At 38.3% G+C, this 27,717-nt stretch overlaps 1 protein-coding gene across 4 annotated transcripts in view; it reads right to left on the minus strand.

Moving 5' to 3' along the window:
* The window catches only part of Cip4 (formin-binding protein 1-like Cip4), a 668,861-nt gene that overhangs the window by 111,168 nt on the left and 529,976 nt on the right, over positions 1–27,717 (minus strand). For all 4 annotated transcript variants that reach the window (XM_067142577.2, XM_067142575.2, XM_067142576.2 and 1 more), the window contains exon 7: positions 13,555–13,776. In XM_067142577.2, coding sequence (XP_066998678.1) covers positions 13,555–13,776 — 222 coding nt within the window. The remainder of the gene's footprint in view (positions 1–13,554; positions 13,777–27,717) is intronic.

The raw sequence follows: 27,717 nt of genomic DNA on the forward strand, positions 1-27,717 counted from the left end.
TTCCACACATATGCTGAAGTCAGAGGAGATAAGATTTATCCTACTGCTTGCTGTCTGACTGGCTTGTAAATTCACTGCATCACTGATGCATCCAAGATGGATCATACAAATAACACTATGAAAATTTAAAGCAAATTTATCTGTTTCTAATGCATAAAACAGCAGAGGGATGCGATGATAGAATCGACTACGTCTTACAATGATTCTAGCATCCACCTCTGTAGCCTAATTACTTAGCATTATTAGCTACCATCCTTCGAGGCCCAAGACTTAAGAATGGCACGACTGGAATATCGTTTACATGGTACATACAGCTCACTTGCACTGGGAATGCCTGAAAGAGTTGCATCACCTCAGGATGAGGACGCAAGTTTATTATGCTTCTAGTTTTGTCTCCATAACTTGATAGGTTGCAGCATGTAACATCATATGAATTTGTAATTTCCAGGTTGGAGATTTAGTCTGCTCAGATAGAGCTGCAGTTCTGAATCCTTGAACTCACGGTTTTCTTTGTGCTCATCTGAAGTTTTCCTGTGACCAAGCTGCTGAATTTTCCATCCATACTACACATGTTACTGAATATCAACCAATTGCTTCCACAATAATGTACTTCTCAATGTTTGATTATAATATTATACAGGGAAGGGGATAAAATACATCACCTTCACTCTATGCTGTCAGAGCATGGATAACAATACAAACTCTTCATGCACACTGTTAAAAGCCTTTCTGAAGATGCCACACTTTGTGATAGGTTAATTCCCTCATAAGATGATTTTGTTAAATCAGATTGGATAGAGGCAATACTACTCAGAGTTAACTTGTCAACAGTGAGGGAAAAAAATATAAAAATAAAGGATGTATCCAACTATTTGTAATAAATGGCAATGGGTGATTCCTGGGATTAAAACAAGAAAAAAATGTCTTATGGAAACATGCCCTACAATGCGTTGATATTGAGATACATGCAATGTGCACGGTCACGATCATACTGACATTTTTGTTGTCCGTTTGGAAGAGACGGCATCTAAAAACTGCATAACACACATACTTGAGCAGTTGAAAATCCCCATGGTACAGTTATCGCTAATCAACAGTACTTTGTACACAATGTGTGATGGTGTATTACCCATGATAAACTGATTGACCCATACATGCTACCCCAACGACCAGAGTATCAGATCTCCTTGACAGATACACTGCCTTACTACTGGAACATGTGCCCCAAGCAATTCGATGCACTATGTGGTTCATACATGATGGGGCTCGAGCACACTTCAGTTCGCAAGAAATCAACAACCTGGAACAGCATACCAAGAATGCCTGTGCAGCCATTCGACCGGACTCAGGTATCTTCGAGCGACTTCACCAATCAATGTTGCGGCTACTCCAGACAGACACTTTGAGGATCCCCTGTAGTGAAGCCAATGTACGTCCTGTAACTCTGTCGCATGCAATTTGGTAACAACGTATTGTAGGACGTATGTTCATAGGGATTTGTTTTTATTTTTTATGTTTTGATTCCAGGAATCACCATACAATATCTGTTACAAATGGTTAGGTACATCCTGTACATACAAACGAGTTTATGAATCATAAACTTGTCTCAGAGATCCAAACTAACAATGCTGTGAATGTCAAGAAGGCTACCTTGAATGACAACCACCAAAAAATGTTTACCCATTGGATACCTCCTATTAATTTCCCGGAAACAGGAGCATCTTAATACCAGTATATTGGTCATAATCAAATTGCAAGATGTTTACAAAGCTGGTTTTTTTTTTGCAATGTCTCAGTGCTTTGTAATTGTGATTCAGCCCTTAATAATGAACCCCAGAATGTGATAAAATGGTAATTCACTCTGTGTATTGGAATTCTTTGACCACTGATCATTGAATATTGTCACCGAATTTATCATATAACCTATCCCTGTCAATGTAACCATTTTGTCTTGTCAAAATATTTACTTTTCCCTGTGCTCAATTCATCTCAGTTACTTCCTGACCACTTCAAAACCTGCTCACTACCTACTACTTTGTTCACATGTTGATCTTTATGTTTTATAGCCTTTTTTTTTTTTTTAAACATAAAGGAGTGTGATTCATTCAGAAAGATTTGTGAAAAGTCTGAAATAAATCATGCAAACTACATGCATTTGAAAACTAACACAGAACAGCTCTGTACATCAGCGTCCAATCCACAATGGGCATGCACCGAACAGTTCCATAAGTAGGTGGCAACAAGTTAGTAACAGGCGTAAAAGCATCGGTCTAACCCATGTTTCATTCTTCCAGCACTGTACCACACAACTTTCTTTGTTCAGTTCTTATGCCATAATTTACACTTATAACTTTCATTCAATCAAGTGAATAGACTTTTACACTCTTTGATTAGAGCATACGAAGGGAGGCTGAAGTTAGCCAGTTCTTACTTCTTTGTGCAAGAAACTGCTGCTAATGGAAGTTTCTCACAATCATAAACTACATATGCAGCAGAAACACTCTTTTACCTGAATAAACAATCAAAGACTGACAGACTTCAGAAAATTGAAAGGAGGATTGGAAGAACCTGCATCAACAAAAAATACCAGAAAGATGGACAGTGGCGGTTAATACCTAACAAAGTCGTGTACAGAGCTAGAACCCATTACAGATACTATGCGTAAGAGGAGACAGATTCTTTAGACATATCATGAGGATGCAGGATTCGAGACTTCTGAAACAACTAGTACAACACAATCTCGTCTCAAAAAATACCACAACAGGATGTAAATGGATCAGAGAAGTAAGAGAGGATCTGAAGGAAATAGGCCTTACAACAGAAGACACCACAAATAAAGTAAAATTGAATACAAAACTCAAGAATACAAACCTCCGCTTTACCCTTACACAAAACAAACCAACAACACGCACATTTTCAAATGAGGAAAGGGCACGAAGATCGGGGCGTCTGAAGAAGTACTGGGAGGACCGCAAAGCCCGAACAATCCCTTCAAAGAGACCTAAACGACGGACTGACTAAAGGGATCCTATGTGGTCATAAAAGAAGAAGAAGAAGAAGAAGAAGAAGAAGAAAGGAGATTCCAAATACCAATTTTTCTGTCTGTAACCAGTTTTTGAGATTTAAGTATCCTCATAAAAAGAATTAAACGTATTCACTTCTCCCCACCCCTCTCCCTCCTTAAGTGGACTCTCTGAAAACAATAAATGCGTGTTCCATTATTTTTTAAAGGAGATTCAAAATACCAACTTTCACGTCTGTAACATCTTCAGTTTCTGAGATACAAATATCCTCATAAAGAACATTCACCTACTTCTTTACTTATTTTCAGCCCCCACCCAGAAGACAAAAAAATACGTGTTACGTTATTTTTAAAGGAGATTCCAAATAACAATTCTCACGTCGGTAACCTTCAGTTTTTGAGATATAAGTATCCCCATAAAAGGAATTCAATTTTTCACTTCGTTTCACCCTCCCCCTCACGTGAATTTTCCAAAAACAAAAAGTACGTGTTTATTTATAAAGGAGCTTCCAAATACCAATAACCACGACTCAACTCACTCCCCCACCCCCAAGTTAAATTTCCATAAAAAATGTGTGTTTCTTCATTTCTAAAAGAGGTTCCAAATACCAATTTTCACGTCTAACATCTTTAGATTTTTTTAAAGATATAAGTACCTTCATATAAATAATTTAACTAATTTTTCAATTCTTTCACCCCCTCCTTTAGTATATTTTCCAAAAACAAAAAAAAAAAGTGTTTATTTATAAAGGAGCTTCCTAAGACCAATTACCATAACTGTAACATCTTCAGTTTTTGAGATCACTATCCTAAGAAAAAGAATTCAACTCACTTTCCAGTACTTTTTTACACACACCCCCCCTCCCCAAAGTGGTTTTACCAAACACAAAATAGCATGTTTCTTTATTTTCAAAAGAGATTAAAAATACCGCTTTTCAATCTTTAACATGTTACATTTTTGAGATGTTCTGTACATGCTTATTTTGAAAATTCACCCCCTTTTTTCTTTCCCCTTAAGTGGATTTAACAAAAACCAATTTTCTATGTTTGGTTACTTTTACAGGAGATTCCGATTACCAATTTTCACGTTTGTAACATGTTATGTTTTTGAGATATACTGTAAATATAGTTTTTTTTTTTTTAATTCATGTCCTTTGTCACTCCTGTTCACCCCCAAATAAGTGGATTTTCCAAAAACAAAATATGTGTTTCCTCATTTTTAAAGGAGATTCCAAATACCCATTTTCATGTCTGTAACATCTTCAGTTTTTGAGACTTAAGTATCCTCATTAAAGGTATTCAACCCCCCCCCCTTTTTTCACCTTTTTTACCCCTCATTAATGAAATTTTCCTAAAAAACAAAAAAAACCATCATCATCATCATCATCATCATCATCATCATCATCATCATCATCATCAATGTCCCACTCCAATCACCCAGGTACGGTTGACAAGCCTCCTCCACTCCTTTCTGTCCTTTCACTTTTCCTGCTCCATTACTTCCGCCACATCCAATCCAGCTTCTCTAATGTCCTTCCAAATCTGATCCATCCACCTTCTCAGTCTTCCAACTGGTCTCTTTCCCTTAACTTCTCTTTCCAATTCCCCTCTTGCTACCCGTTCCTTTCCCAATCTTTTCACATGTCCGAACCATCTCAGTCTTGCTTTCTGTATGTTCTGTACCAACAATTCTATATTTAGCTCTTTTCTGATTTTAATATTTTGAATTCTATCTCTTCTTGTCTTTTTAACCAATGTTCTTAAAAATGTCATTTCTACTGGCTGGATCTTACTATCTTGTCTCTTATTAGTTACCAGCGTTTCTAGTCCGTATGTTACAATTGGTATGAAATACTGTTTATATAATGTTACTTTCATTCTCTTGGGTACTTTGTCATCCCATAAAAGCTCTCCGACTTGATGATAAAATGTTGTATCTTTACTTAGTCTGTTATTAATTTCTTTACTTTATTTTTACTTTATAACCAGCTTTACTTTATTTTTAATGTAGATTCCACATACACATTCTTTATGTCCGTAAACTTAAGTTTTTGAGATATGCTCATTTAAACGACTCAGCCCCCTTTTCACCCCCTTAGCGACGGAATATCCAAAAATCTTCCCTGAGCGAGCACCTACACTCTAATATAAATATATCCCAAAATGTTATTTTTTTATGTCCAGTAGTTTTGGCTCGGCAATGATGAATCAGTCAGTCAATCAGTCATTCGGAACAAATATTTCAGGTTCCCTATAGGAATCAACATCTATACAGTAGAAGTCCGCTATAGAGAGTACGGCATATAACGAGAACTATGTTATAACGATAACTTTTGTGCATCCCTTCAAAATTCCTATATTAAACTGTGTATTATCCTTCGGTTACAACGAGAGCCCTTTCACTGACGCATCCGTTATTACGAGCGATTATGCGCGCTCGATTTTTCCGTTGCCGATATTTATGCACCCTGTCATTATACTGCATTCGATCGATCATCTTCGGCACCGTATCGTTTCTCGCTATGCCCACCAGCGAGCTCTCTCGTCGACATTCGAAGGCAATGTCGGAGTCGATTAGTAATACCCGTCGACTGCTCTTCCGCAAGGAAAATGAAAGAGAACATGTTTTCGAAATAAATGCGTAAATAACGTGTCCGATAACCGTTGTTAACTCGTTAAAGATAATCGCTTAATTTTAATGCCAAATACCGAAATTAAGTAAGAATGAGATAGGCCTACACCGCAAGATATGGCAGAGTGCGTCATTGATTACGAGGTTAGTTATATTTTCTCGCGTCCGTTAAATTACGGAAAGGCTATTATCATGTAAATTTATGACGAGTAGGTTCTCTACTGGCGTTTGAATATGTATTCATCATACACATAGTACAGACTTAGGATAGGTGACGCTATGTGAATAACAAAATTGAAATGTTTGCCACAAAATGCGATCGATTATCTTCGGTACGGTATAGTTTTCGCGCTAATTGTATTTGTGAGCTCTCTCTTCAACATTCGAAGGTGATATTGGAGTCGATTAGAAATACCCGTCGACTGCTGTTCTCTAAAGAAAATTCGAAATGAAAGAGGATAACATGTTTTCGTAATAAATGTGTAAAATAACGTGGCAGATGGCAGCTGTTAACTGGTTAAAAATAAAGGCTGAAGTAAACGATCTCTTAATTTTAATGGTACACCGTATACTGAAATTACGTAAGAATGTGATACACCTCAAGATAATGCAAGATGTCAGAGGATAGTTTATATTTTCTCGCGTCTAGTTAAATTTCGGAAAGCTATTCCCATATCATTTCTTTTTGTTTTTTTCTTTACGTCGCACCGGCAGAGATAGGTCTTATGGCGACGATGGGATAGGAAAGGCCTAGGAATGGGAAGGAAGCAGCCGTGGCCTTAATTAAGGTACAGCTCCAGCATTTGCCTGGTGTGAAAATGGGAAACCACGGAAAATCATCTTCAGGGCTGCCGACAGTGGGATTCGAACCCACTATCTCCCGGATGCAAGCTCACAGCTGCGCGCTCCTAGCCGCACGGCCAACTCGCCCGGTATGTCAATTTTTAACGAGGAGGTTATCATTTCTCTACATGCGTTTCAAATAGGTTTTCATGATAGGTACATATACGGTTAGGTTAGGTGAAGTCGTTTGAAGAAGAAAACTGAAATGTTTGCCACAGAAGCCTCTGGAGTGATACCGTATTTCTCCAAATCCAAGACGACGTTTTTTTCTCAGAATCTCATGTGAAAAATCAAGGATCGTTTTGCATTCGCGGCCTGATAATAATGAACACCACTGGCAATTACCGCAGTAATCACGCTGTTTCTTTTCACCCCGCCGCGCGCGCAGACAAAACTCGATTTTTATCATACATCGCTTGCCGCGGCGACCGGTTGTACAGTGCCTGTGTGTAACGTCACTGGATCTCGGGAAATAGTGAAGAGAGAATGACATATTATCCTCTACAAAAACGTCAAATTTGCAGAATGGCATCAAAACATGCGAGCCTTCGAATACTTAGAAAGGCAACAGCTACTCGGTACCAGAGTTATATCGCGTCTGCTGTACCTGGCGCTTAGTAAAATTAAGTTTAATAGACAACAGGAATAATTTCGTGATGGATCGTCGTGTTGTAAAGATACGTGGAACAGGTATTGCCGGCAAATTTTCAACGGGTTCTCGTCGATGTTATGATGCCAATTTTAAGTTAATGGCTATTAAACACTTGGAAATGTATAATAATTGTGCAGCCACAAGAAAATATGGCATATGCCTAACTAAAGCCAATATTCGGCGTTACCGTGAAGACAAAGATAGCTTAAAAATGCGTACTGCAAAAAAAAAATGCATTCAGTGGCCAGCAACAAGGACGCTTTAAAGAAGCCGAAGATGAAATTGTGAGGTATGTGCACAAAAACGCAAGGGCGGAATGGCCATACCGCGGCGCAATAAACTCGTTCGTTGACTTTCAAAGTCTGCGATTAAGACCTATACATCGCTAGCCGCTGAAGTTGGCCGAATCCGGCAAGCAAGACGTGCGTGTAGCGGCAGCCAGTTATATCTGATGCTGAGTGAAAGTAACAGTTTTATAGTAAGCAAGAATTTTTCCTGATGGATCGTCGTAGTGTAGAGGCGCGTGGAATGTGTATTTGCCGGAAAATTTTCAGCGAGATCCCTTCGATCTTATGATGCCTATTTTAAGTTAATGGTTATTAAACCTGCTGAAATAAAGCATAATTGTACAGCCGCAAAAATAGGGCATAACTAAAGTCAATGTTCAACGTCTACAAATAGTCTAAAAATGCGTACTCTATAAGAAAGACATTCATATGATTTTACAAAGCACTTTTTAAGCCTCATTAAAATTTTTGAAGGGAAAACTGGGGGGTCGTTTTGGATTCGGAGAAATACGGTAACATATTTTTATCCGAATGAAATTAAACACACGCTTTCACATAGTATGGGATTTCGAAAAACAACAAAGTAAGCCATATTGTGGATATTATCCGCGAAAACGCAAGTTTTTAACAAACTGATTGCCATTTCATGCTGATTTTAATGTGATTGGGGGTTTTCCCGATTTTTACAAAAATTTGGATATAACGGCAATCCGCCATAGCGAGTAAAATTTTCGCCGTTTTGAATTCTCGCTATAGCGGACTTCTACGGCATATCATCTGATGGCCAGGCAGGCATCAATTTTTGGAAAAGAGACAGTCTCTGAAAGTGCATTGGCACTGCCAGTGGCTCCAAGTGGCCTACGCAGTGACCTCTACGGTATGCACTAAGCCATGCGTCTTGGTAGGTGTGCTATTTACCAACTGAAGAGCCCAACTTAGCACACTGGGGCAAAATGCTGGCAACCAGGAGCGAATTGGCTGGAAAATTTATAATGTCCAATAACGGACCATTTATACTGGTGTGTAAAGAAAAAGTTAATAATTAAAGAAAATAAAAGAATTAGCAGATAAGACAACAGGGTTTGTACCGATTGCTTTTTTAAATAGTTCCTATAATATCCTAATTTCAGCCGGCAGAAATGAAAAGAAAAAAAGTAATATGTTCTCCAAAGTGTGTGTGTGTGGGGGCGAATGCCCCTTTTGCCCCCTCTATTGTCAGCACTGTTTGTTGACATAACAAGTGTAGTTTAAATTTAGCTTAGCATATCATCATCATCAGTCAGTTTACTCATTGCTGAGCGTCGTGACCTCATTTCTTCACTTCGTTAGTAACTGCATCCTTAACGAGATTTTTCCATGCTGAGCGGTCTTCAGCTCTTCTTAAGATATTGTGAAGAGATAGACCGATGATCTTCTTTGCTTAGTCTAACCATCTACTTGTTGTTCTGCCTCTTGGTCTGGTGCTTTCAATTTTGCCTTGCAGAAGGGTCTTTTCTAAATGAAGGAAAGAAACCCTAGTGAAAATAGATTACGTGATTGTCTAGAAGAAAGTGTAGGATCGCATTTTGAAGACACACGTGCTTATGATGATAATGCAGAGTGTATTAGAGATAAATTGTCTGCTGCATAGGTACTAGTAGCAACAAGGAAAGTGACCAAGCTGCCGCTAATGTGTAGTCTCGTTGGCTGAATGATCAGCGTACTAGCCTTCGGTTCAGAGGGTCCCGGGTTCGATTCCCGGCCGGGTCGGGGATTTTAATCTTCATTGGTTAATTCCAGTGGCCCGGGGGCTGGGTGTTTGTGCTGTCTCCAACATCCCTGCATCTCACACACCACACAACACTATCCTCCACCACAATAACACGCAGTTACCTACTCATGGCAGATGCTGCCCACCCTCATCGGAGGATCTGCCTTACAAGGGCTGCACTCGGCTAGAAATAGCCACACAAAATTATTATAATGTGTAGTCTAGCATTACATCCTCAGAACCATATCGCAGAAGGTGTCAAGTATGCTGTGTACATACAAGTTCAACAGAACTTTCAAAAACTTATGGACTATGTTCAAATTTTGTCAGATAATGTGGAGACACATTCCCTTTTTTTTTGTATACATGGATTTTGTTTATTCATTCATTTTAGAGTACAAATCAAACAACACTTTGCCAGTGAGTAGCAATAGCTATGATGTAAGAATTTGCAGCCATAACATCTTCTTGAAAACATTTGTCCATCATCAGGAAGTGATCTAGCTCTCGTATAATATGACAGATGCAGAACTTTTTGTTGTTGTTGTTGTTGTTGTTGATGATGATTATCTCCCATTTCTTCAGGATGGTCTTGCAGTGTAAAACTCCCATCCTCTGCTTGTCCAACGATTTCCATATTCAATATGGCAAGGTGTGTCCTGGTGCCATTTTCTCTGAAAGAAATGATTGGGTCCTAGACTTCTGTCTTCCATATCTTTACAGGGACAGCTTCTTATGAATCTTTGGGGACTGCTATTCCCCTAAAAAGGCAACTTCTCTGTCAGGCTGGTTGATGGCCAAAAACTGGATGTCTTGAGTCAGTTTTTTGCCATTTCCTTTCAGATGCTGCAGCTGCCATTCTTCAGATATGAGGTGCAGAAATTCCAGTAAGATGGTAGATCTCTTGAAGTGATGTTGGTCTAAGACATCAAGACACAATGCTGGAAAGCTCATTCAGAGCTATATCCAACTCTCTGAACTGTGAAGAAGAAAACCAAACTGGTGCTGCATATTCAGCAGCTGAGAAGCACAGTCGAAGGCCTGAAGTTCTGAGACTAGTGAGGTAAGCACTCCATGTCCTTCCTGTTAGACATCTTAGAATGTTATTGCATGAAGATACCTTCCTCTTGGTGTTCATACAATGCCGCTTAAAAGACTGAGTCCAGTAGAGGGACACACCAAGATATTATTTTGCTCATCATATTTCATTTTTGATATAAGGAACGTACATTTCTGATTTTATTTTGAAATGGTAATTATTTTGTTTCCCATATCTGATTTACTAATTATGCCTGTTGTTGGAATTTTAAATGTTATGTAATCATAATCAGCAATTCTCTAGCTTTACAATAATGTATAGCCTACTAAGTCCAGATTATGCGATACAGTTTAAAATCAAGTAAATATAACCATGTTCATTTTCTTACAAAATGCATGCTGGTGGAGTGTTTAACAGTGATGGTTCTAGGGTTAAACAAGGTTAAACAAGAGTTCCAAGGTGCCATAATGACTCCTTCCTAACCCAGCTAAAATTAAGATATCCTGAAATCTGTTGTCATTGAGTTCAATTCTGTAATAATTTAGCAAAACAGTCCCTTAGCTTTATGATCAGATAGGTTCTACAGAACTTAGTGCTACTTTGTTATCCTATATTAATTACACATATTTAGAATTGTACCTAATTAACAACCCTGTACATGCTATAAAATTTCAAGCAAATCCCTTAAATGGAACTGAATACACTGTGGGAGAGCTGGTGCTTTTGGACATCATTCCTATGTACAATACAGGCACAAGACAACAGGCCACGATGCCAGACATACACACACACATACATACTTCTCAGATATACTTACAACGGTATGCAGGGAGTCCAAGGCAACCAGTCACCGAAAAAAAAACAATCAAGAAGGAGAAAAGAAAATTAATAAAAATAAAACAGGATGCAAGAAACTGTTATACCCATATCACCATTCTCCAAATAAAACGTTATTGCTACAATAAGTTTCTGCACACAATTAATCAAAGTATCAAATTATGAAAAAAAGAATCTAATACATCAAATAAAAATACTTAAATTAGTACCTAAGGCACACAATTTGCAAGATACATTGGGGAAAGATATAATATATATTTCAATAAGCTGAGTCCAGCTTGTACTTTGTTACATCACGAATCTCTCATCTCCAACTACAATATCTTAATAGGCGAAACTAGTTTTGCACCAAGGAAGCCTATCTTCTACAAATACTGACGAAGGTTGTCTCACACCTGAGTATACTGCAAATTGGAGGCATCACAACAATTTGAATAATATATGAGGCACATAACAGCAGGCATAGAACAGGGAACACCTAACATGCTTCTAATAACAAGGAAAGGCTCAATTAAAAAGGTACAATATATCATGCAATATTACATAAAGTAGAACTGTACTTGAATCCACACGTAGAAAATGTTATTGAATTGCAATAAATTGGCCTCAAAAGTAGCTTCTTCTGATGTTTGTGTATCCGTGACCCCCATTCAACACATGATTATAACTAACCGTGTTAAAAAATACAGCAATTGACCTCGTACTTGAATATTTTAAAACAAAGTAGAACATTTCTGCAGAAGAAAGGTTGGTGGTGGGATTATTGTATTTTCCAGCAGCAAAACAAGATCATCAGCCTCATGCAAAGATTCTAGAAGGGGACTGATCACTAAGTGACAGTGAGGAAACACCTTTCCGAAAACACAACTCTTATGATTGTGCTGTTCTAACTGAGCAATTTAATATAAATGCTTTATTCCTCCCTAGGTCATTTCACATTTTTATACAATTAAATAAAATTATACTAAACTCCAAGCAAGTCCGGAATGCGAAGGGAAGAGGCTTTGCTGTTTAGCACACACCGGTTAAATTGATAACACCGAGTGTCTGGTGGCAGTAAATAACCTATCCCCCTAAAGGGAGCCAACGGGTTTGGGCTGATGAGCTCCCTTAGGTGGGGTGGTGGTCCTGGCAGTGGAGGAAATGACACTCGAATCTACCACACAGTGTCTGTTCTCCAGGTTAAGGGTAGCATATATTTAATTCATGCCTGTCTAGAGGCATTAAGGTGGCACTCCAATCATTAGACTTGCTTCCTCCTGCCCAGCAACCAGATGGAAGGATAAGATGTTGCTTTGAAGTTTAATAAAGATTTCAGCTGAACTGATCATAAAGATTATGACATATGGATTTACTGAATTTTGCAATATGGAATGTTCAAGGCACTGCCTATAAAGATGACCAATTAGATGATATTCTGACAAAGAAAAATATATTCCAACAATTTCAGAAACAAAACAGAAATTCCAACAATCAAAGGAAACCAACTTATGTACAGTTTTACAGTGGAGTCAGATTTCAAGAGTTCTGAGAGGAAACCTCCAAAGGTGGTAATTTCAGAAGGACAAGAAAAGAAAAACAACCTAATGAAGGAAGAAGATGAATACATATCCAATTTGCAGAAGTTATTCTGAAAGAAAAGCTAAAATATGTGCAGGTTTTCTTTGTCCTTCCTAGCATCCCATCCTTGATTATTTAAATATGAGTCTTCTTCTTCTTGATTATATATTGTGTACCCAGGTACAGTGGTAGTAGTTTCATATAATTAACCTGAGAGTGACAGCAAAATTAGGGTTGTCAGACAATGTCCAGACAGTCCAAGACAGAGGATGCATTTAATCCTCTGAAAAACTCCTGTATCGACTTTCAGAGAATAGAGCAATCTTAACTTCCTGCAACTCTTTAAAGAGATATAAAGTGGACCTCTCTCGACTATATATATGCAGTGCAGTTACTGGAATATTTGATACATTTCTTAATCTATAGGAAAACAGGATTCCATTAACATTAACTGCTGTTTTATAATATGACCTCATGTACAATGCTCTTGGTGGTGAAACAGTGCTCAAAGGGGCAAGCTTCATCCTTCTATAAGCAGTAATAAAACCTCATTACCAAATACAGGCAGAATTCAAACACTGCAGGGATTTTTCTTACCTAACATGGTTCATTGTCTGTACTCTGCATTATCAAGACACAGAACTCCTTATCTTCATGACAGTCAAGTTAAATGTAACAAGCTTTAACAGCTTCAACTTCTTAAATATTCACTAATTGACTAAAGTTAAAATCAACAAATTTTCAAGCTAATGCAGGTATTTCAGGGCAAGCAACCTTCAGAGCAAACTTCAATAACAATGCGTGTATTATGCACAAGGGATCAGACAGGCTTCATACAAAGTAACAGACTGGACTGCGGTGTGACTAGAAAGAACTAGTAATCAAACTATAATCTGCAGTAAGAGTAGGCAACTGGAACAGATTAGTCTTACCTTGTTTGAACTGAAGATACCAAAGATACCAACTCGTTTCTTCAGTTTCCCAGCTGACATAGTTCCTTTAACGGTCATAGCTTCCGGCCTAATTGACGTAATGGCAATGTTGTTGCAAGGTGGAGGCATTTCTCCACTCTTAATTGCACTTAAATCTTCAAAAGGTATATCTTCTGGGGGATGGAATCCAGACTTATACCTTTCTATCACCATCAGCGTGTCCTGTAACAAAATACAATCATCCTGTAGACAATACAACTTTGTAAACCTTATTTTAATATGCTGGTAGTGGTGATATGCTTCAGGCTGTCCTTAACTTTCCTATACCATCTCCAAATTCAATAACCTATCCATCCAACCCATGACTAAATTGTCTGCATTACCCTTAAGCAACACAGGTTAATGACTGACTATCTGCAGAGAGAGAGAGAGAGAGAGGTATGTTTTATTAACACAAATAGCTTCCCAAATGTAAGGGTTACCAACAATGGATAAGGTGAACAAATTAAAATTCTTTTCTTTTTAATATTCAAAGCTGTTATCTAAGTAAAGAACGTAGCAATAGATTTAATAAACTTCACAACAGATGTCTCGTCATGCTTGGGAATCTATTAAATAAACTATTTAAAACAGTTTTATGTTGAGTCCATCAGATGAAGGGAATGGATGATTTTCCTGAAACATGTATGATAAAAATAATTTTCTATCATTATAAGGTGTATTGACAAGGTGGACTCAACATAGAACTATTTTAAATAGTTTCTTTAATAGATTCAGACATGTCAATACAGGATCAAATAAAATACCTATTATGGTTAAGTTTATCAACAATGCTTGGGAATATAAGGTCCACATCTCTGCTGAAATCCCTGGCAGTAAAGATGGGGCCATATTATTCCCACTGATCCATGTATAATAGCTCTCACAATGTCTGAAATGCTCTTCTGTGAAAAGATGAATAGTTTCCAGAACTGCACGAAGAAGGATGCAAGCTCGTAGCATTAGTGCATTATCCACGATCTCCTCTCAGTGGTACTTATCCTTGTAGAAGGGCACCGTAGGAATATAAATATTCCCTTTCTCAACGTTCACTTCTGCAGGCTGCCCTCTATGATTTTCAAATCAGATTGTCATGTCAATTATGTAGCCTTTCTTCTTGTTGTTGAAAGCTATTAAAGTACATCAACAAGTTTTGTGCTGCTGGCAAATTATATACTGTGCTAATTTCTTTGTACACATTGAAATTCTACCGCCACAGTTCATCAGCAGTTAAAGATCAGATCTTATGTTGGGAGTTCCTTGGTACTTCACCATACGGGCATTTTCCAAGTACGTGAGCCAGTGTTTGTTTCTCTCCGAGACCGTCAACAGACGCTGCCATCCAAAGATCTACCCAGAACAGTTCTGACTGCGGTAACATTAGCTGTCGTTTTAACCGCTTCACACCATTCACTGTAGGAGACACTTTCATGATGTCTGATTCAGCTGCTGAAGGGTATATATTCTTTACATAACTCCACACCGATGCTTCTGTGAGGTAATGAAGATCAGATTTCCATTTGGTGTTCTCCAAGTTCCTTGTATCAGTTCCACTTTGCTGATTTGTCACCTGACTGTGGGCATGCTTCAATTTCATCTGAAGGGTTCCAATTAACAAAGTTTTAAATAGAACATTACAGGTGTAAAAATACTGAATAGTTCCTTCCCATGATGCTATGACGAGTCTCCCCCCAGACCTTCATACTTGAGGATGCAGTTGGGAGTGTCAATGGTAGTTGTAAAATTTCCTTCAAGGAGCTTTTGATGATTTTATCTGCATCATTCAGAAAGCTGCTAATTTTGTCTTCAGAGCAGTCTGAAATGGATAGATAAGGGCATTTAATCATTGTCTAAAGTTTGAACTTTATTATCTTAATATCTTTATCTACATATATTAAAACCATCTTTCTGTCTGTGCTTATTCAATACTAAGCTGATACTTGGTTTTTATACTGGACAAGACAAATAATACCCTAGTAAATTTCAATATACATGTATCTGAGATATCAAATGATTGCAAGGTATATACTGTCACCACTATAGCAAACTAGCGAAAGTGACGAACTAGGGAACCTGTAGTTCTGAAGTTTTGGTCCAGATTTTATTATTTATTTAAAATGTCTACCCTCTGACACAGTCTCACATTTGCAGCTTGTTCTGTATGGCTAACACATAAAACCAATAAATATATAAATAGATTTGACATGGGTAATCACAACTTCTTTCAGCTCTCCTAATTTTTTTGACAATTTGCACATTCATTAGTTTGCTCTGTGTTGAGAAAAAGGGAGTGTAAATGTGGATGTAGGAAAATGCTATTGATGATTGCCCTAAGTCGGGTTCAGTTTAAGTTTTGTCTGTTCGTATGTTTCAGAATTATGTGAAAATGGATATAGGGATTTTCATGAAACTTTGTATTTAAATTTAGGACAAGGGCGAGTGGGATCTTAGCTATAATTGTTCACAAAAGTTCAGTAGAAGGTTGCTTTCAGAGGTGATCTAAAACAAAAATCTCCATATCTCTATTAAAGTTGGTTTTTCCCAGAAACTGCTCATGACAAAATTGATTTAGAGTATTACTATCAAATTTTTGTTTCCCAATACAGTGAAAAATAAGAGATATAAATATCGGTTGTAGTTACCTGAATGTAAAAAGTTCAAGAGCCGATACCTAACTCTACAAAGAGTTGATAAGATTATATCAATAACTTTTTAAATGTTTTCTTACATCTGTACTTTCTGAATATTAACCTGATACTTGGTTTTTATACAAGGAAGAGATCCTTGTTAAAAAAGAAAAGAAAGAAGAAACTGAACTGGGCCAGAGAGAGCCAGGAAATGAGTATGTCATAAGAAGCCATTGACAGGGAAAGGCTGTTCACCTATGTGCTTCACCATCTCAGCAACAACATAAGGGGTCAACAGAAATGTAATAACACACATGCTAAGTGATAGTTCAGTCAATGACGGGTCCAACAGCTAGTAAATATTAAAATAAATCTTTAAAATCATGTTTCATATACATTATCTAAATAAAATGATCTATAAATAATTCTGCATGTCCTAAATTTATCATCACATTTTAAACATTTTTTCGTAGGTATCTTGAAAATAAAACTGGTTTTAATCCTTTCGCTCTTTCCATCGCTTTCTCTCTTTCCTGCAAATATCTAGCTCAGTGAGGATGTTTTTCTCTTGTCCACTTGCCCAATATTGTTCATCCATATGTATTTCTTCACAGAACTCTGCTAATACAGTATTATCCTAAAAAAATTGCAATTTTAAGTGGGAACACAGCAAGTCCAGAATATATGAGGGATGGACCATAGGTAATGGAAACTTTTTTTTAAAAATGAATATGGGATCTAACAGACAACTGGAAATAATACAGATGGGAGTGGGGAGTGTAAGGAGCAGTGGAATGTATGAATAATGCTGAGTAGGTTTACGAGGTGTAGGACATAAAGCAACGAAATTGTCAGCCATGAAATCCTTGTGGTACATAATGTTTATTCTCATAGAATACAGTAATCCTTACGATAAACCCTAAATCCCCTAGATTATTTACAACATGTTGCCAATGATCTGGGAGACATCGGATACCAGATGCCTCACCATGAGTGAATTTAGCAATCTCATGTTTCACAGCGTTGGCAGTGTCCTCTCATGTCACTAACTCTCTCCCACACTATGGTTCTTTCACTTTGGGGATTAGATCAACATCGCACTGCACTCACACAGGTCCGGTGAGTATGGTGGATGTTCCAATACTTTCCACCCCCAGCGGTGAAGTTGCCTCCCTATAGCATCTGCTGCATGGGGTCTGACATCACAGAAAAGGATTGTTGAGAAGAACTGGACGTTTATCCCTCATGGCACAATGCAACTATCTCTGCAGGAAATTCTCTAGTTTCTTGCTATCATCACGGTGCCATGTGGAACAAAGTGACATGCAATCACATCTCTTGACGTCATAAGCCACAATGACCTTCAGCTTCACGGAGGAAGGGTTTTGTTGGAACTTCCCTCTTTGTGGTGATCCTGCAAGTCACCATTCTGCAGACTGGCGTTCGAGCTCTGCTTTATACACCCTGGTCCAAAATCCATCCAAAGTCTCTATTCTCTCCAACATCATACCAAGTGGTTGAAGCATATGGCATACCATGTTTACCTTTGCATGTCAGCTGAATGCACATGGCACCCACCGTAATGCAATTTTACGCCAAGTGAAGACCTTCCCATCAAATTCTGTGGCTGGTTCATTTTTCAATACCTGCCTCGGCTTGTAACTCGAGTAGTGTCCATCTTCCATCCACGGCCATTCACTGGGTAATTATTGCACATGACATCAGTCCAGAAATGAACTAGTCTTCTATATCACTGCACTTCACTGCTTGTTCCACGTCTGTGCTGAAATGTTTTACCCCATCTCACAACGGTTCAGTGCGGAAAGGCAGATTATTCCCTACAGCTTTCACGAACTCTCTATGACATACTTTGGCATTGCAATTATGGCAAACAGCCAGTTTGATGAACATGCTCTGCTCTCGCCTCGTCACATCCATTCCACACGGAGCCTAACTCACTACTGCAATCCTATCACCCCGCGTGTGGTACCTGACCAACGCATCGCCATCTCGTGTCGTGTCCATGTACTATGAGCCTCGTGCTTTCCAGGACATATGACCACTGTATGGTAAAAGCGTGTAAATGTGAGGAAAAGAAAATTGTTGCCATTACTTACGCGCCAACCCTCGTATGCTTGGAAATCTGAGTCAGACTCAATTGAATGCCAATGAGTGATGGCACCTGCATGTATTGGAGGCTGGTTATCAATGTCCAAAAATATTAAGTGTTCTACCAGCCATGCTCCAAGATGAATGTAGGTAAAGTTGAACAGTGTTCACATGTAAAAATTGCAGTTCTCTATGGCAGAAGTGCGCATCAGTGCCATGTGGAACTAAGAGAAGTACAAATGAAAAAATTTCCGAGGTCTTAAAATGTAGGCACATTGCAACTGTTGAAATGTTGCAGAGTAGAAGATGATGATGACTGTTGTTTAAAAGGGCCTAACATCTAGGCAATCGGCCCTTACACAGAGTAGACATCTCACATCCATTCACACAGAGATGCCAGGGACCAATACTAAAAAGTGTAACAGAAGATAGACAATGGACTGTGCAGGAATTATCCATACACGGGCATTGCTGTGACAACAGTGTTCCGAATACAGCAGGACATGGAGATGTGCAACATTTGTGTTCGTTATGTACATACCAAAACTATGATTTCTATTTGCATATCTTTTGTATGCCCCTTGTCATTAGCTGCTGTACCCAGATCCAATTTATTGCTATGGTAAAAAGCAGAACAACTATGAACATGGGCATGTTCAGTAGCATGCTTCATGCCGAGCGCTGCTGTCACAACAGAGAGAGAGACAGGTGAGAGAAAGAGACATGACACAGTTCTACCCTCTCAATGTACACACGATGTTCGTTCTCCTCAAACACTACGCATTCCGAATTGAAAAGCATGTACGAGACAGAAGGCCCAGTCTATGCCTACAACGAATCTCACACATGCTTACAATTACAACATGAGGCAGATATAGAGCAATACCTCCTGTAAGATGTCATACAAAAGATATTTGTGAATGCAGTACTTGACCCATGCAACACTGTTTTTATTTGATACAATGTAGTCCATACTGCAGGACATAATGGGTAATATTTCCTGCAGCATTTTTATAAGGTAAAATAAATACATAAATTAATTCAATGGAGTCGGTTCTCGTTTATCGGGTCAACATTTATTAGCACTCCAATTGTCAAGTGAAAAGGTCCACTTATTCAAAACTTTTCTATATTACACATTTAATTATGTGTAATTTTTATGGAATACATCTTTCATCTCCAATGGAGACATCTTCAATTCCTTAAAATCACGAAGATAACGCTTAAAATTATTATTGCAGATATTTTTTTTAAATCGTTAGCCTTTAATCTTATTAAAATCATGAGCACCAATCTTATAATTTTATGAAACACACACACTTAAAACAAAAACAATTTTGTAGATATAATCTAAGGCTGAATGAAATTCAGAAGTTGTTAAAACATCCAACTGACACAATATACAACCTGTGACAATAAACTTCAGTGAATGAAGTCAGAACGGTCGATCCAGCAACACTGGCGACACACAACGATGCACCTGTGTAGCAGCAGGTTTTGACCACCTGCTCCCAACGTTGTTCAGTTGAGCATCGTGTGCGTGCCGTGTAAGACCTGTTTGGCACAGTGGGCGTTTAGTGCATTGGTTCTGAACTGCAAACAGGAACATGAACGACCAAAATATCAATGTACAGTTTTGTTTTAAGCTTGGCTATTAAGGAGTAGTGAGGTGACGTATTGACAGGAGGGCTTTGTTATGACTGGGAGGAGTAACGAGAAGTGTGAGGAGAGTTTATGACATCTTTTATATTTCTGTTTAGTATATCTTCTTGGTAATAGTTTATAAATTTCTTCAAATAAGATGTTTGTGTTCTTTGCGATTTAATTTATGTTGTACAAGGGGTTCTTTTTATAATCCAACTGTATGTAAATGTCTTCTAAGCCATTCATTAGGGTACCTTTATTCACTAAGTGCAAAATTATTCAATCCTGGTTAATACTTGTAAAAAGGATGACAAAACTCTCTCATATGGGTACCCACAGCTAAGAATCTATTATATCCTTCTGCATTTATGTGTTCTCGGTATCTACTGAAATGAGATAATTTCTCCGTTTGACTGATATAGGTTGTTTCACTTTTTTAACATTTCTGTTAGTATACTCCCGAGTTATTTGCTACTTTCAAGGATAACTGAGTTATGATTATATAAATTATGACTATTAGTGTTGTGTATGGAAGGCTATATGGAAATTATTTTCAATTATATTACTAATTTGATATTTATGTTAATTGTAGGTGAATGTAGCAACATTCTTATTCTTAGGTTGTATTTTAAGATATTAGATTTTGGTTTTGTTTTTAATTTTTTGATTATTTTATCTATGAAGTTTCTACTGTAGCCACAGTTAATTGCTATGGTATAGATGGTGTCTATTTCTTTTTTTTAAATCATTTTTTTGAAAGGATATCAAACGCACAGTTAATTAGGCTATAAAATTCAGCTGATGAAGAGAATTTTGTTTGATCACATTTATGGTTTGTGTGGGCTTTCTATAGATTTTGTATGATAAATAATAGTTGTTTCTAGTTACAGCGAGGTCAAGAAAATTTAAAGTATGGTTACTTATGTTTCCACTGTAAATTTAATATGTGAATCTAAGCTATTAAGTTGTTCTACTATTGCAGTGTTACTGGTGATATGTTGGTCTAAAATAGCAAATATATAATCAACATACCTAATCCACACTATAATTCTTTTATTTTATTTATCATTTTATTCTTTTCTAAATTATCTATATATATTGATGGAAGCTAATGGGAATGGGAAGCGTTTGCTGGACTTCTGTGCTAGTATGGGTTTAGCTGTTACGAATACATTCTTCAAGCATAAGGCTATTCACCGCTACACATGGGAGGCTAGGGGTACCAGATCCATAATAGACTATATCTTAACAGACTTTGAATTCAGGAAATCTTTTAGGAATGTACGAGTTTTTCAGGGATTTTTCGATGATACAGACCATTATCTGATCTGTAGTGAACTAAGTATCTCTAGGTCTAGGGTAGAGAAAGTGAAATCTGTCTGCAAACGAATAAGGGTAGAAAATCTCCAGGACGAGGAAATTAGACAGAAGTACATGGATATGATTAGTGAGAAGTTTCGAACAGTAGACAGTAAGCAGGTTCAGGATATAGAAAGTGAATGGGTGGCATACAGGGATGCTGTAGTAGAAACAGCAAGGGAATGCCTAGGAACAACTGTGTGTAAAGATGGGAAAAGGCGAACATCTTGGTGGAATGATGAAGTGAGAGCAGCCTGTAAACGTAAAAATAAGGCTTATCAGAAATGGCTCCAAACAAGGGCCGAGGCAGACAGGGATTTGTACGTAGATGAAAGAAACAGAGCGAAACAAATAGTTGTTGAATCCAAAAAGAAGTCATGGGAAGATTTTGGTAATAACCTGGAAAGGCTAGGTCAAGCAGCAGGGAAACCTTTCTGGACAGTAATAAAGAATCTTAGGAATGGAGGGAAAAAAGAAATGAACAGTGTTTTGAGTAATTCAGGTGAACTTACAACAGATCCCAGGGAATCACTGGAGAGGTGGAGGGAATATTTTGAACATCTTCTCAATGTAAAAGGAAATCATCATGGTGGTGTTGCAAACAGTCAAGCTCATGGGGAGGAGGAAAATGATGTTGGTGAAATTATGCTTGAGGAAGTGGAAAAGATAGTAAATAAACTCCATTGTCATAAGGCAGCAGGAATAGATGAAATTAGACCTGAAATGGTGAAGTATAGGGGGAAGGCAGGGATGAAATGGCTTCATAGAGTAGTCAAATTAGCGTGGAGTGTTGGTAAGGTACCTTCAGATTGGACAAAAGCAGTAACTGCACCTATCTATAAGCAAGGGAACAGGAAGGATTGCAACAACTATCGAGGCATCTCATTGATTAGTATACCAGGCAAAGTATTCACAGGCATCTTGGAAGGGAGGGTGCGATCAGTCGTTGAGAGGAAGTTGGATGAAAACCAGTGTGGTTTCAGACCACAGAGAGGCTGTCAGGATCAGATTTTCAGTATGCGCCAGGTAATTGAAAAATGCTACGAGAGGAATAGGCAGTTGTGTTTATGTTTCGTAGATCTAGAGAAAGCATATGACAGGGTACCGAGGGAAAAGATGTTCCCTATACTGGGGGACTATGGAATTAAAGGTAGATTATTAAAATCAATCAAAGGCATTTATGTTGACAATTGGGCTTCAGTGAGAATTGATGGTAGAATGAGTTCTTGGTTCAGGGTACTTACAGGAGTTAGACAAGGCTGTAATCTTTCACCTTTGCTGTTTGTAGTTTACATGGATCATATGCTGAAAGGTATAAAATGGCAGGGAGGGATTCAGTTAGGTGGAAATGTAGTAAGCAGCCTGGCCTATGCTGACGACTTGGTCTTAATGGCAGACTGTGCCGAAAGCCTGCAGTCTAACATCTTGGAACTTGAAAATAGGTGCAATGAGTATGGTATGAAAATTAGCCTCTCGAAGACTAAATTGATGTCAGTAGGTAAGAAATCCAACAGAATTGAATGTCAGATTGGTGATACAAAGCTAGAACAGGTCGATAATTTCAAGTATTTAGGTTGTGTGTTTTCCCAGGATGGTAATATAGTAAGTGAGATTGAATCAAGGTGTAGTAAAGCTAATGCTGTGAGCTCGCAGTTGCGATCAGCAGTATTCTGTAAGAAGGAAGTCAGCTCCCAGACGAAACTATCTTTACATAGGTCTGTTTTCAGACCAACTTTGCTTTATGGGAGCGAAAGCTGGATGGACTCAGGATATCTTATTCATAAGTTAGAAGTAACAGACATGAAAGTAGCAAGAATGATTGCTGGTACAAACAGGTGGGAACAATGGCAGGAGGGAACTCGGAATGAGGAGATAAAAGGAATGAACTCGATGGATGAAGCTGTACGCATAAACTGGCTTCGGTGGTGGGGTCATGTGAGGCGAATGGAGGAGGATAGGTTACCTAGGAGAATAATGGACTCTGTTATGGAGGGTAAGAGAAGTAGAGGGAGACCAAGACGACGATGGTTAGACTCTGTTTCTAACGATTTAAAGATAAGAGGTATAGAACTAAATGAGGCCAAAACACTAGTTGCAAATCGAGGATTGTGGCGACGTTTAGTAAATTCTCAGAGGCTTGCAGACTGAACGCTGAAAGGCTTAACAGTCTATAATGATAATGTATGTATGTATGTATATTTCTGCCAGTATGCCTGAAGCAGGGGTTCCCATGGGGAGCCCTTCTTGTTGATATACAGTATTGTTAAAATGGAAGTAGTTATTAACCAATCTTGATGAGACCTGTGTAGAAACTCTATGATGTGGAAAGTTGTTGTAGAATATTTTATTTTTAAATCTTTTAAGGAAAACTTACTGTGTGATGTGGAGTATTGTGGTAGAATATTTAATTCATATTCCTTTTAGCTACCTAACCTGTATGGTGAAAAATATTTTGTAGTATGTTTTATTTTTATCCTCATTAACAACTTATGTAACTACTAGGATGTGAATTATTGTTATTCTATAAAAGCTGGAACAGTCCAGAAAAGGTTGTGACACGGACTTTTGGAACAGGGTGTGTTGGCCCCTGTCAGTTGCGGATTCTAGAAATATGTCCTTACTAATTCTGGAAAATGGAAAGTTCACGATCTGTGTCTGTATATGTTCAGGAACATTGTATAAACATCGCGACTGGATAGAGAGTTGTGTTTGGCGAATCTGGGTGGCGACAGGCAAACTCCTGCATTCTGATTGGTCACTCGATAATCGAACCAAGGCCAGTCTTCCCTTTTTAAGCGAGCGAGGCAGCATTTCGAGGTCTTTCGTTCTCCCGTGAGTCCAACTGTTTTGACGCATGTCAGCGTGTCCTCGCTCCCAAGATGGGCTACCTTGGGGTAAGCATGGTTGATTTCAGTTCCTTTTTAATTTACATTTAATGTTTCGTTGGTGTTATCACATAGGGGTTTGCCCTAGTCGCCACCCTGTTGCTCAGATGTTAGAAAGCACATTTATCTTCTTTCTATTTGTATTTAGTGTGCCTTGTTACCTTCTGTATCGTGTTGTAGAACTCAGGTTATGCTAAGATGTTTTAGTTTAACTTCTTGCCTTAAGCTCTTGTCAAACAACATCTAAACTTGTGTTTGTAAATTCTGTATCTGGATTGTGTGGACAGATGCATTTTGTTCAAAACTCACTTGTTATGTCCATTTTGAGAATAATATTTGGAAAACGAGACATCACCGTTGATTTCTCTGTAAACCCGCAACCTTCGCATTTCCATGGCCCTGGGTAGGATCCCAGTCCCCGTTCCACGTTCCTTGTTCATAGTCGTCAAGTTGTTTAACCTGATATTTGTTGATGTGTATTTGGCGCAGTTCACTGGATGTTTATTGCATGTCCAGGGTTTAAGGTACTGTGTAATTTGATTTATTTTCCTCCCTTTTACCTGTGTATCGTGTAACTGCTGAATACCGGTTAAAAACAAGAACAATGTTTAATACAGTGTAGTTTAAAATTTATGTATTTCATTATCTTCAATGATTTTTATTGATTACTGAATTGGTATAGCACTACTAGAAATATTAGGAGTAAAGTACACTATGTTTAATGAAAAAAATAAGAAATCATTAACTTACCTTATCAACTGAAACAGTCTAAACCCCCTTCAAGGGAACTGCTAGGACTTCCACTTCCTCTCTTTCATTCTCATCTTCACTAGTGTTGGTGTCAGAATCACTGTCCCTAAGATTTATTAAGAGTTCCTGAATGATGGTCTCCATTGCCAGTTCTCTGTTAAAATCCTCTTCCTGCAAAATTTCAGTGGCATCTCCCAGTCCTTGATCATAACTCTATAAAGAGCTTTGTGTGCAAGTCGCTCCACATCCTCAAGTCAAAATGTATTGTTTAACTTGGTCTCTTCACCCTTCACTTTAGCCAATATCATCTCAATCGGATTATATAAAACAATTATATGGAGGCAAGTGGATAAACTGGGTGGCCTAATTCCAATACAACCTGATCTAACTCTCACTTTTTTCAACTGTTTTATATGCCACGATGTCTGTCTGTCGGTTTGTTTGTTTGTTAGGTCACCAGCCTAGAGGCTGGTTGGATCCTCAAATAGCATCACCGAAGGCTATGTGGTTGTAGGGAAACCACAAAACTGATGGCAGAACCAAAATGAGACATACTAGGCAAGACAAGGAGTGAGGTAGTTAGCCATTGGTGTCCTTACTGGACCAGAAAATACTTTTGTAGCACGACTGCCTTATGAGCAACACCTTTCATAACACTCAAGTACACAAGTCGTGCTCCGAATGTCATTATTCAGCACCACCCATACCCTAGCAGCTCCCTTAGTCACAGCCATGGATGAGATTGGGACTTTGGTGGAAGCTTCACTTTGCTCTGACCTGTGCCAAGAAACGGATGCAAAAGTACTGCATCCATCAAGAAATGGCAACAAGTGTATGTGTCATGATATAGGCTAGTAATGAGAGCTTGTGTTGAGCATTTTATCTAGTGTTGTCAGTTATTATGATCCCTTTTCTAGGTAATTCAGAAAGTGATGAACAAACTAAGTCAGCATTCATTTACAAATGATAATTCGAATCCTTGCTGTAAGAAGGGGATTGGAAAAACCCATTTAATGTTGCACAGAAAGCCTATTTTTGCTGACCCCAGTGGACATATGATCAGCCTCCCACCTTTTCATATGGGTACTCGTAGGCCTCCCTCTTCTGGATCAATCTTGCCATGTCCTGCCTGGAGTGGTTCTGATTAATCTGTTTCATCGAGATGAAAGAAAGGTCTATAATCTGTTATCACCAGAGGTCCATAGAATATGCACTACATGCAAAAATATTTAGTCTGACAGCAAGAATGATACTTCTTTCCAAACAGAATTTTCCACCAACATTGGTTTGCTTTTATTTCAAACTGAGTGATTTTAATAGCATGTACGGAGCCTTTATAGTTAATATTTTCCTTCATAAATTACACTAATTTCTTAGCTGATGGAAATTCTCCATTATCATACGTCAAATACTGTACCGGTATGTGTAAAACACACTTTTCTAAGTTGTCCAAATTTGTAGCATGTTTCTGAACTGTGCTACATTTCCCCGGGGATCTAAACACAGGCTTATTCCCTATTTCAAAATTCTTTCTGTCCTTGGAAAGAAGATTGGGCATGGTATGTACAAACACACTGCAAACTTGAGCCGTCAACTCCCGACTTTGAGAAAAATTTGTGTTCTCACGCACACCTGTATTTTGGAACTTCTAAAAGAGCCATCTGTAAATTATCTTTCTTTCCTGAACAAGCGAAACTGTACGAGTAATATCACTACCAGAGTAGTTGTGCCCTGATATGTGTTGTGTGGTGGTGATTCTGCAGGTAACACACTGCTGTCGGAGATTTATTTAAGCTAGGTTCTTGGCTGGGTAAGATTTATGTCTCATACCCCGCTTTGTAAATGCATATGTGTGGTATTTATCGTCAAAGCTTGATGCTTTATGAGTACGTTATGATATTGCGTGATCTTGGTTATGACATACTGTTTTGGACAGTAGGATTTGGGCTAAACGGATGGCTGTATCCGCAGTATATAAGTGGTGTACCCTGATTTTGTGCAAAGTTAGATTGTGGCACATGATGCTTGAGATCAGGATTGTACATTGTGAAGAAAGAGTGGTTATAATAGACCGAAACCTTTGCTAACTGAAGGAGGAAAGTCTAATTTAATTTCCTCCTGGGAGTTTCTTTTCTTTTCTCCCTGTGTGTTTGCTTCCTCCATTTGAGTTCTCTCCTTTAGATTCCCGTTATGTTAATATTTTGTGTGGCGCCATAGCAACCAGTTGCTTATTTATTTTCCTTGTAGCTCGTGGGGGCTGCCATATTGGTCGATGCTGTTTAGATTACACTCACTTGACACAGACCTTGGCCCTTAGCCTAAGTCAATACCAATAGAAAGCAGAGTAAAAGTGCATAATTAGCAAGATAATAAACTTAGTAGAGACGCAAACGTTGTAGTGCTGTATGACCCACACATAGGCCCGTGTAGACCCCGAACAAGGCGGATGTAATACAGTCTGAAGTTAAACACCTTCTAGGTAATTCAGAAAGTGATGAACAAACTAAGTCAGCATTCATTTACAAATAATAATTCGAATCCTTGCTGTAAGAAGGGGATTGGAAAAACCCATTTAATGTTGCACAGAAAGCCTATTTTTGCTGACCCCAGTGGACATATGATCAGCCTCCCACCTTTTCATATGGATACTCGTAGGCCTCCCTCTTCTGGATCAATCTTGCCATGTCCTGCCTGGAGTGGTTCTGATTAATCTGTTTCATCGAGATGAAAGAAAGGTCTGAAGACTGTTT

Source organism: Anabrus simplex, chromosome 3 (assembly GCF_040414725.1).
Source record: "Anabrus simplex isolate iqAnaSimp1 chromosome 3, ASM4041472v1, whole genome shotgun sequence".
In the NCBI taxonomy this organism is placed as follows: domain Eukaryota; kingdom Metazoa; phylum Arthropoda; class Insecta; order Orthoptera; family Tettigoniidae; genus Anabrus; species Anabrus simplex.